The sequence below is a fragment of the Arachis stenosperma genome, chromosome 2, assembly GCF_014773155.1.
Source record: "Arachis stenosperma cultivar V10309 chromosome 2, arast.V10309.gnm1.PFL2, whole genome shotgun sequence".
NCBI lineage: Eukaryota > Viridiplantae > Streptophyta > Magnoliopsida > Fabales > Fabaceae > Arachis > Arachis stenosperma.
In genome coordinates, this window is record NC_080378.1 from 105,244,608 (window position 1) to 105,255,252 (window position 10,645).

At 34.3% G+C, this 10,645-nt stretch overlaps 1 protein-coding gene across 3 annotated transcripts; it reads left to right on the forward strand.

The window, feature by feature from the left end:
• Nucleotides 1-2,223: 2,223 nt before the first annotated feature.
• Nucleotides 2,224-6,468, forward strand: LOC130960240 (uncharacterized). Of its 3 annotated transcripts, XM_057885585.1 has the most exons (4): nucleotides 2,224-2,528; nucleotides 5,893-5,965; nucleotides 6,061-6,125; nucleotides 6,208-6,468. In XM_057885585.1, the coding sequence occupies exons 2-4, from the start codon at nucleotides 5,896-5,898 to the stop codon at nucleotides 6,334-6,336; spliced, it is 264 nt and encodes an 87-aa protein (XP_057741568.1). In that variant the 5' UTR covers nucleotides 2,224-2,528; nucleotides 5,893-5,895; the 3' UTR covers nucleotides 6,337-6,468. The 3 variants fall into 3 exon arrangements, with proteins under 3 accessions (XP_057741568.1, XP_057741570.1, XP_057741571.1); XM_057885587.1 differs by lacking the exon at nucleotides 2,224-2,528 and having other exon boundaries at nucleotides 5,755-5,965; XM_057885588.1 differs by lacking the exon at nucleotides 2,224-2,528 and having other exon boundaries at nucleotides 5,882-5,965; nucleotides 6,061-6,092.
• The last annotated feature ends 4,177 nt before the right edge of the window (nucleotides 6,469-10,645 follow it).

The following is a 10,645-nucleotide window of genomic DNA, read 5'->3' on the forward strand; positions in this document are numbered from 1 at the left end:
TTGAACAGCTAAAAAATTAGGGAACCGTAACACCAGAAGAATCATGGCTACTTATGAAAACGAAAAAAAAAAGAGTCTTTTTCGGATGCCTTCCCTTCATCTCCAACCCCAAAATATCATCTTTTTCAAGTTTTTTCCCCTTTTCCTTTTTCCAAACACATTAACGTGAGATAAAGACCAAAACTTTCATGAATAATATCGACTCCAGCCACATGCAACAATAGATAATAGAGCCCCAATACGCCAATTAATCGAAACATGAAACTAAATAACATACCAATAGGAGTCGAAAACAAGGCTATGGGATGCTCCGATGACGAAGCTGTTGGGTTTCTCCTCCCTGCGTCTTTTGGTTTTTCTCAGGGGTATGGATGGAATGAAATGGGGAGAAAAGTCTTAATCTTAGAAATTTGATTGAGAGAAAACTGAAATTAATTTTGGAAATGAAATTAATTAGGAAGAAAAAGGTAGAGTGATAAGTATATTATTGATAACTAAGTATACTTCACTCGCTTATCATGAGATTGACATTTATTCTGTATTATATCTATATTATACATTATTTATTGGCTACCTAACATTACCCTAATTTTGAAAGTATAAATGCAATCGAATTCCCAATGTGAAGTATACATCAACTTCAACCTCAAGTCCTCAACCACAACCTCTTGGCCATTCGGGGAAAAACCTAAGGTAGCGTTTGGTGGAGAGACAGAGACGGAAAGACTGAGACTGAGAGACGGAGACTAAGAGACAGGGATTGAAATAAATCTCAGTATTCTATTTGGTGCAAAATGGGAGACAGGAATTGAAACAAGAATGAAACTCTAATTTAATTTTCACAAAGGGTAAAATTGGAATTAATTAATTGAAATGAAAGTATTTTAGGTATAAAATGTTATTAAAGTTTCAGTCTTCATCTCTAAAAATTTCAGTCCCCTATGTCCCTACTTTTTTGAGGTACTGAAATACTGAAATTTTAGAGACAGAGACAGAAATTTTAGTACCAGTCTCTGAACTAACAAACACAATACTGAGTCTCAATCTCTCAGTCTCTGTCTCAGTACCTCAAAACAAACGCTACCTAAGTGAACAAAATTTTATGTCAATAATTTTTTAACTCAAAAGTAAAAGGTAGGAAGGACAGAGAATCTTTAACTTGAGGGAAAACATGAAAATGCATGTAAAATAATAGAAGTGACTTGACACATTTGCATTAGATTAATAAGATTGTTAAGCAACTTTTATCATTAGCAACACTCAAATAATGGAAAATTTAGCTTTCAAGACTGAAATTGGATTCTGCTTTATAATTATTTGTGCCCATTATCTATTATGTCAACCTCAATTGCTTTTTTGCACTTTTACTTCTTTTGGGATAAGTTACTTTGCCAACACAATTTTTCTGAATAAGTAAAGCAACAAAGCATATTAAAGCATATAATTTGTCTGAGAGAGTTGTTCAAACATGAGCTGGTCATTGTTTTTTTCCCCTTTTCTTTTATGTTAAAATAATAATTTGGTATATATAACGCTTTTTTTATTTACTTTTCAAAATCCAATACTAATATAATACGCTCCAAAAAAAAAATTGAGAGTATATCGTTTCCTGAAAATTAACCTGCTATTGCAAATAAAAAAAAAACAAAATATAACATCATAAATATCTAAATCTTAAACTATAAATTCTAAAACATAAATCCTAAATACTAAATTTGAGCTATTGATATAAAATATAATAGATGAAGAACTAAAATTTGTTTAATTAACAAAATACAGCACTTCTTACTTAATAAAAAATATTTAAAAATGAACAATTTTCATAATTTAAAAGTATAATTTCAAATTCAATCAAAATCCCCTGACCTAAGCTGCGTTAGGTAATTTGGTACATATATAATGCTTATTATTATATGACAATTTATTTCACTAGTTTATATATATACCTAAGCTACAACCTTGTCATTTAGTTTAGATTGTTGGAATGACCAAACCATGATCATATTGTATACCATTGCTGGCTTGGAACCTTCTCAATGATGCAAGTTTGTTACAACTAACTCTAATTTAAAGTTCCTTTGTGGTTCCTCAATCAATTACTACATACCCACTCTCTCACATGCATTAAGTATTTGTTACTTCTCATGGAATTTCTTTTGGTAAGATTAATGATGCTTATAAGGTTGGGTACGAAAAGCAAGGAAGGACATAGAATTTCATGTATTAGAAATTAAAGAGTAAGCTAAGTTAAACGTGCAAACATATGTATATCGAAAATAGCAACTAATTATCTTATTTCTTGCTTGGAATTGGTTACCCTTTTATATAAAAGGGTAAACTTATAAACTATACTTGTAACATTTTTTATATTAGATGATATTATATAGATAATATACTATCTATCTAGCTATTATACATATTAGTAGAAGTATGTATAGAGCTTAAAGCTTTCTTGTGGTGGCCGAAGGCGGCGACAAGTGACGGCCAGGGGCTGTTAGCAGGGGCGGAGCTACATATTGTGAGAGGAGGTAACGGCTCTCCTAATTTTAATTTTTTATATGTAAATTATATATAAATTTCAATTTATCTCTCTCAAAAATTTATTTTAATGCTATTTTATTGTATAAATATTTTTAGCCTCCTTTAATATTTTTTCTATTTTCGCTCCTGGTCGTTAGGCGGTGGTAATGGATGGCTGATGAACGATGATGACGGATAAAATTGTGAGATAGAAAGGAAAAGAGATTTAAAAAAAAAATGGAAAAAATAATGGTTGGTAGCGGTGCAACAATTAGTGGCTAATTTTTGTTTTTTTTTTTTTATATAGAGAAAATTAGTGTGTAATATAATTATTGATATCAGATCTTGTTTTGTCGATTTGCTCAAGTAAATCGATGATGGTTCGATTCTAATGGTTTGGAAATGAAATTAACTTCTTTTTTATGAGTACCAGTTTTTTAAAAATGCATTAAAGACTCTCAAATTAGACGGGATTAAAGGAAAAGACTGAAGAGGCAATAAATAAATAAAAGGTTTTGAAAATAAAAATGACAGTAATCGAAATGATTTGCCTTGAATTTAAATAAAGCAATAAAATACCTTCTATTAGATCGAAGGACTTTGCCCTTCCATTCGTCGAATAGTTTGTTTCTGACCGACCTGTTCTTCCCTGTGAGTCAATTCCTTCTTCATCGTTTCCTTCTCAAAAATTGTTGCAGTTTTAGCATCGAAAACTGCATTGCATCGAGAACACAGAGATATGTCCCAATCTTTTAACTGTTGCTGTACCAGAAAATCCAACAACCCATATCCTGCTCCAAGGTATATAGATCGGACATCTGACTCAAGGTTTCCCAGAGCTATGTCAAAGTCATAAGACATTCCAACCATATTCATACTAAAATATGGTTCATCAAAACTGGTTTCAGTATCGAAAGGATCAGAATCAACTTTCATTTCCTTTTTATTATCATCGAATTTTAACCACCCTTCCATAATGGCTTTTTGAATTAAATCCCTGAAACGAACGCAATTGCTAGTCGAATAACTAGTTGCTTGGTGAAGCTTACAATAAAGTTTTTCTTTTGAATCTTTCACTGAAAGCAAAGTTCTGCCTTCCGGCAAAACTAATTATTTATCTTTAAGCAACACATCGAAAATCTGATCAGATTTCGAAATATTAAAACTATATCTCTTTTCACTTTTCAATTTTGAATCATTCGACTTTTCATTGTTAGGGATTTTCTTAAATAAAGAACAAACATAAGAAGGGTCTTTCTTAAATTCAGCCAAATCAACTTCTGCCTCTAAATCAGACTCCTCATCAGAGGATTCTATGGCTACATAAGCGACTTTCTCTCTTCGAGAAAAAGATTTATTCTTCAACCTCCTTTCATTCTTATATTTCTCCTTTTCTTTTTTTTCAGAATTTCTACCTGATGAACTCTTTTAGCCAAATAGGCTAAATCAGGAATATGCACATTTAGTAATTTTCGATGCATATAAAATCCTAATCTCATAACTGTTATCTTTACTACTTCACTCTTAGGGAGTGATACATAACAACGACTTCTAGCATTTTTGAAACGAATCATATAATTATCAATAGTTTCACCATCTTCACGTTTCAAATCCACTAATTCAGTAACTGCCACATTCAATTCTCCCTGATAGAATTGGGCTTGAAAAGCAGTTTCTAATTGAGCCCATATTGTTATCGAATTTGGTCTAAGATTCGAAAATAAAGTAAATGCATTCCTCGTTAATGAAGAAGGAAAAACTTCATTTTTAAACTTTTATCACTGGCTAAATTTCCAATCTCGACCAAATATCGAGTAACATGTTCAATAGTTGACTTTCCAACTTCTCCTGCAAACTTCGTAATTATTTTAGGATTTTTCACTCCCCTTGGTACTTCAGCCATTTGAACATTATGAAGAAAAGTTAACACAAAGTGGGGTCGATTCATGAATCCTATATTGAATCCAACCCTATTTAGAACATTTTTCACAATTCTGGTAACCTGATAATGTTCACCGACTTGATTAGCTCGTAATCGAGCCAAGACATCATCTGCATTTTGACCACGAGGAATTAACTGAGAATTTTCTCTATTTCTAAAAACACCATTCTCATTTTGAAAACCCTCATTATTTCCTCAAAACCCTCATTATTTCCTCTGGCATTCTGCCTTTCTCTTTCATCATAATCAACAATTCGGGCAATTCGCTCGATTTGTCTTGCAAGACGATCAAATTTCAATTCGTAATCAGCCATTATATGATTTATAATTGTGGTCATTTGCTGGGTTAATAGATTGACCAGGTCATGATGACTTTCTTCTACATATTGCCGAAATGCTGCTATTGAATTAGAAACATTCGATGTAGAACCCACATTATAATCTCGAGAAAACTCGAATTGCTGTTGTGGATTTTAAACATTATTTACTCCATTTACGCCCCCAAATCGTATCGGAGGAACAAAATCACTCACTGGTGGAGTATAATTAGGAGGAAGGCCATAAGAAGGCCAACCAGCAGTTACTTGGGGCTGAATTGGTGGTGGATTACCACGTGGACGAGTATTACGTCCGTTATTCCCAGCATGCACATTTGTAACCGCCACACTTTTACTGATAACTACCCCTTCCGAACGTGAAATAACGTCCGAAGGTTGTACAATTACTGGTGTACTGTCATTAGGGCTGCGTTTGTTTTTGTAAACAGGACAAGACATGACACTAAGACAGAGACACTAAAAATTACCTTTTATGTATTGTGTTTGGATACAATGGACAAGACACTGATGTAATGCCTAGTATTCTGTTTGGATACATATAAACAAGACTAAAATATAATGTAAAATTACTAAAATAGGCCCATCTAATTTTAATTTTCATACCCACCTCTCACCGTCTTTGTCAATGTGTTGCACTCCTTGGCTGCCACCCTAACTCTTCTCCACCCTAACTCTTCTCCAGGAACGGTGGAGGAGTGAATGTTGTTCCACCTGCACGACGTTGCCTGTTTCTTGCGCCGCTTCCAACTCATTTTTTGTTTCTCCCAACTCAGTCTCTCTTCTTTCTCTTCTTGGCTGTTGTTCTGAACCTTTTCTTTGTAAGTTCTATCTTACTTGATTTTCATTAGTTTCGCACAACATATTTCCAAACCCTTGATTTGAAAAAAAAAAGACAAGTAAATTGATGTTTTTCCCTTGACCTTGAACAAAACATGTCAGGAAAAAGTTTATTTGGGAAAGGAATAATTCCTGGGCTGCCGTTAACGATACCTTCTTCCTCACCAAGGTCAATTTTTCACTCTCTCTCTATATTCATTTTGATTGTCGTTTTTGCTTTTTTAGTTGTCGTTTTGTGTTTCTTGTTTCTTTTAGGATATGTTCGAGAGGCACCGCGTGGTCTTCACTATTGGGACTTCCATTACCTCCGTTGCCACTGCTTGGATCGGTCTCTTCATTTCTCAGTGCTTTCCATTCATATCATCTGATTTGATTATTTGATTTGGTTCATTGATTGTAAGATTGGTTGATTTCTTGTTTCAGGGTATTCATTGCGCCATTTCCATGATGAAAAGGTTGAACAAAGGCTTGAATCAATTAAAAAAGTTGTGAGTCTTTCTGTATCTTATTTTTTTCATCTTAATTCTAATTCTAATGGATATGTCTATTTCATATGTTTCTGTGTGGCAGATGAAACACAAGCATAATCTGGAACATTCCAAAATCAAAGACATTGTTGGTCCTGGAGGTCTCAGTGTTCCTACTTGTGCCGCCACTGCCGCAACAACCTTAATCATTGGGATTGTTCCTTCTTTCTAGCACTTAATACCTGAACTATCATTGCTGTTAAGATTTCGAATGTATTGAAATTTAAAGGATTTGTAGTTTACAAACTTCCTATTTGAATTGCTATTGCTATTGTTTAGTCAAAACTGTGCTTGATACTAAAGATGCTACAGCTAGGAGTATTGCTTTGATGTGTTGATATTTAATAAATCATGCATTCCTTTTTTTCCTTATGTTGAGCAATGCTGCATTAGGAGATAGTTGCTTAAGATACTTATTTTTTTGTTTTCATTATTACATTTATAATGCATTCCTTTTTTTCCTATGTTGAGCAATGCTGCAAATTAAAGAAAAAGGTTTGTTTCGTCAAATTTTATGTTATGGACAACACAAATCATTTCTTCTTGGTTCAAATTTATAATGGAAGAAATAAACATACTCCTTATGATATAGAGGATTTGGCGAGTGCGTCTCAATTTTCCCTTCAGGATAATTATCATTCATGGCTCCAAAATACTTTAAAAAATATTTAGTGGTTATGCCAAATGATCAAAATCTAAAAAGTTTCAGTACGAATTTCTCTATCATGGAAGTATTCACACTTTTTTTTAACTTGTTTAATTTAGTCAAAATGTGAAAGAAGAAAGTATCCTTGCCTTGCTTTGGAAGCATGGATTAGTATTCTCTTTAGTGGGACAAAAAAACAGCTAATAAAAACTCAATCTGCACTAACAAATAAATCTCTCTAATAAAAATTCAATAACAAATCAATCTGCATTAATACAAATTCAATGCAATAACAAACTCAATGCAAAAAGATACAAAATCCTAAATTCTGCACCAACATAAAGTCAAATTCTACAATAAAAAACTGCACTAATACAAAGTCAATGCAACAAGAAATCAATCTCTCTCTGCATCAACATTCTACACTATAAACTCAATGCAAAAAGGATACAAAATCCTAAATTCTGCACCAACATAAAGTCAATTTCTGCATTAAAAAACTGCGCTAATACAAACTCAATGCAACAACAAATCAATATCTCTCTGCATCAACATTCTACACTATAAACTCAATGCAAAAAGGATACAAAATCCTAAATTCTGCACTAACATAAAGTCAAATTCTGCATTAAAAATCTGCACTAATAAAAACTCATTGCAAAATTAAAATTAGAACCACATAACTAATAAATATATCACATGTCACATCCTAACACACAAATTAAGCATAAAACATAATACTAATTTCAGTCATTTGTTTATTGAGAAGAGATTAACTCTAACTCTAACTATACAATATAGCTCTGACAAATCCAGTTTTATGAGTATGTCCTAGTGACCAAAAGGTTTTCTCCAGTTGAGGATTTGTGAAGAACTTGAGTGCAATCGAAATAATTTCGTCATCTGTGAAGCCAAGCTCGCTAAGCATGTCACCAACCTTTTTTTCTTCATGAGTGTTTATCATAGCCTGAGCAAATGCATCCAAACGTTTTCCATGTTGATCAAACACATATTTTAAGGTCTCAGTTAGCTCCTTCATCATGTTGGTGTCCTTTGTCGCCTTAGATGAATGTGGCTTCTTTCCTTGTTTCTTCTCAGAGGATGAAGCCACAGAGTTAGATTGTTGGGGAAGAGATTCACTAAAATCATGAGTTGAGTTGAACATAAAAAATTCTTCGTCATCCATTTCTTCATCTCCATCTTTTTGGACTTCTTCTTCAGCGTCATTGCCACTTGCAGCATCCACTCCACTTGCGATTTCTTTCAAAATATTTTCTCCTAACGCGGATACAAAGGAAAGGGCTTTCCTGGAGTATACAACCTTTGTCCTTGTTTCTAGGGAAAGGAATTAAAAAAATATCATAAAAGGACAAAAATACATTGTTGCACAAAATATAAATAATTTAGTAAATTCAAACTAATAAACCAACCTTCAAATATGCAGTTAGGATCTCTTTGTTATCCACAACCACACATTGCTTCACATCATCCCATCCAAAATCGCTACAGGCTGCCATGTCAGCTGCAAATTGATACTTCTCTTTTAGCCTTTTAACTTTATTCTTGCAATGGCTTATTTGAAAACCACCACCTGAAAATTTCTCATTCATTTTTGTTGTAAGCTTTTCAAAAGAACTAGGTCTAAACTGACCCGCATCAGCTTTTCTTCCTTCAATGACAAGCTCCTCCATAAAACCGACAAATGCTTCTGTCTCTTCATCAGTCCAGACATGTCTGTCCATTTGTCCCTATAATCTAGATTAACTCAATCAAAATTCAGGTAAACATTTAAGATATACATGATGTATGTAGTTCACATAATTAAAGTTTTACAATTAGCTCTTACAACAAATGTCCAACCAAACAAATTGAAAGATTCTAATAAAACACACATGTAACAAATAAATTAACTAATTGATTCGGGAATTCATCCAATCATTGTATGTAATACCCGGTCTAACCGAAAGTAATTAAATAATAAGTTAAGTAGGAGCGAATATGGTTGGAAGATTTGGAAATTGGAATTTGATGATTTAAATATGATATTTGGATTCAGTGAATTTTTCCGAGTCGGAAAACATAGTTTTCTGCGTAAAAGCGCGCAGTGGAATTTTGACCGGCAGTACCGGCTGAGATGTAACACCCTACCATACAGAGCCTTATGCTTAAGTCATAATTCAGAGATGGCAAGGTATTACGACCTCTAAAATAAAAATTTAGTACGTATAGTAGTTTGAATGATTGATTATAACTAGGAGCCTTTGTAGAAAAAGGGGTAAACAAAAACCGCAACTCAAAAGCGCAACACTCCGATCGTTAACGTAACGAACAAGGATAAACCAACGCGAGATATATATATATACAAAGGAGTGTCAAAAACAGGAATATCAAGACTCAAGATCCGGCTGCGAAGATAACCGGTCCGAGCATAGCAATATATACATATGATAAAATAAGGAAAACCCCAAAGGAAACCCAAAGGGTCACAAATACATAAAACCTATTCTCCAAAATCTCCCCTAAGAGGAGTCATCACAGTTTGTATTATTTAATGGAGATAAAAAAGTATCTAAGCAAAACATATAAACTAAACAGAGTCCCCAAGAATAAGGAATCTTCGCAAATCTAGAAGTCTCCAGCATGCCTCAGCGGGAAACCGTACGTCCTGCATCTGAAAACCACAAAATCCGCATGGGTGAGAACCAGAGGTCCCCAGCATGGTAACAGCTTCCACATATATAATACATAATAATAGAGGAAAGCCAAAGGCAATCCTAGAACTTCCTCCAGATAATATCAAAGCTTATAAACAAGCTAAACCATATAAGGGCATCTGACTAAAGATTCTTCAGTTTAACTAATACTTCCCTTTCCAATTCCTTCAAACCTCCCAACCACCAGCAGGAGTATAATATATCAAACACAGTTATATCAGACAAAGAATATACAAATAGGAGCAGTTAAGACATTTAGACAATTAGCAAGTAATATGCAGTCAAATAGGCAATCTCAAACAATTCACATAGTATGCATATGATGAATGCCTGTCCCTAGTGGCCGATGATATCATCTTGTCGGTTATAGAGCCAACCCGACAAGTCCTGGTCGCTAACCATTGGACTGTCCCTCTGTCGCGCATCCCCAACTCGAGTTATACTCGTTATAAACTTGATCATAAACATGATCCATATCCATCACCCTCATTGGTGAATATTTCGGGGGCGAGCTCATCCGGGTCTTTCACAGTGCCCGGCCACACTTACGACATAGGGTCACCAGAGTATCAAGTCTCAACCTGGAGCACGTGGTGGCTAGCCACTGCTACTACCCAGGGAAACTCGTATTTCAGATAGTGGAAGTACAAATCACAATTATCAATAATTCAGCATAAACATGCATGATTCCTCATCCATGGATCAACATCCATATCAGCCATCCGGCTCACGGTTCAGTCCAGAACCAGCCAATATTCATAGCATACACAGCTATTCCGGCTCACAGTTAAATCCATAACCAGCCAATATTCATAGCATACACAGCTATTCCGGCTCACGGTTAAATCCATAACCAGCCATTTCATTAACAATTACAGCCTTTCGGCCCATGGCATAACAAGCACTTCCACCTCCATCCTCCGCATCTCACTTAATCATCTTGATCCTCATTGATCATTCATTTTTCCCTTGCTTCACTCGCAAGTTACCTCATTCACTAGCCCCTTTTTAATAGCTAGGCATGTCATAATGATTTAAGACATAAATGGTGAGATCGGAGGCTTAGAAGTATGAGATTTGGCTTTTAAAACTCAAAAATCAACTTTGAGATGAAAACAGGG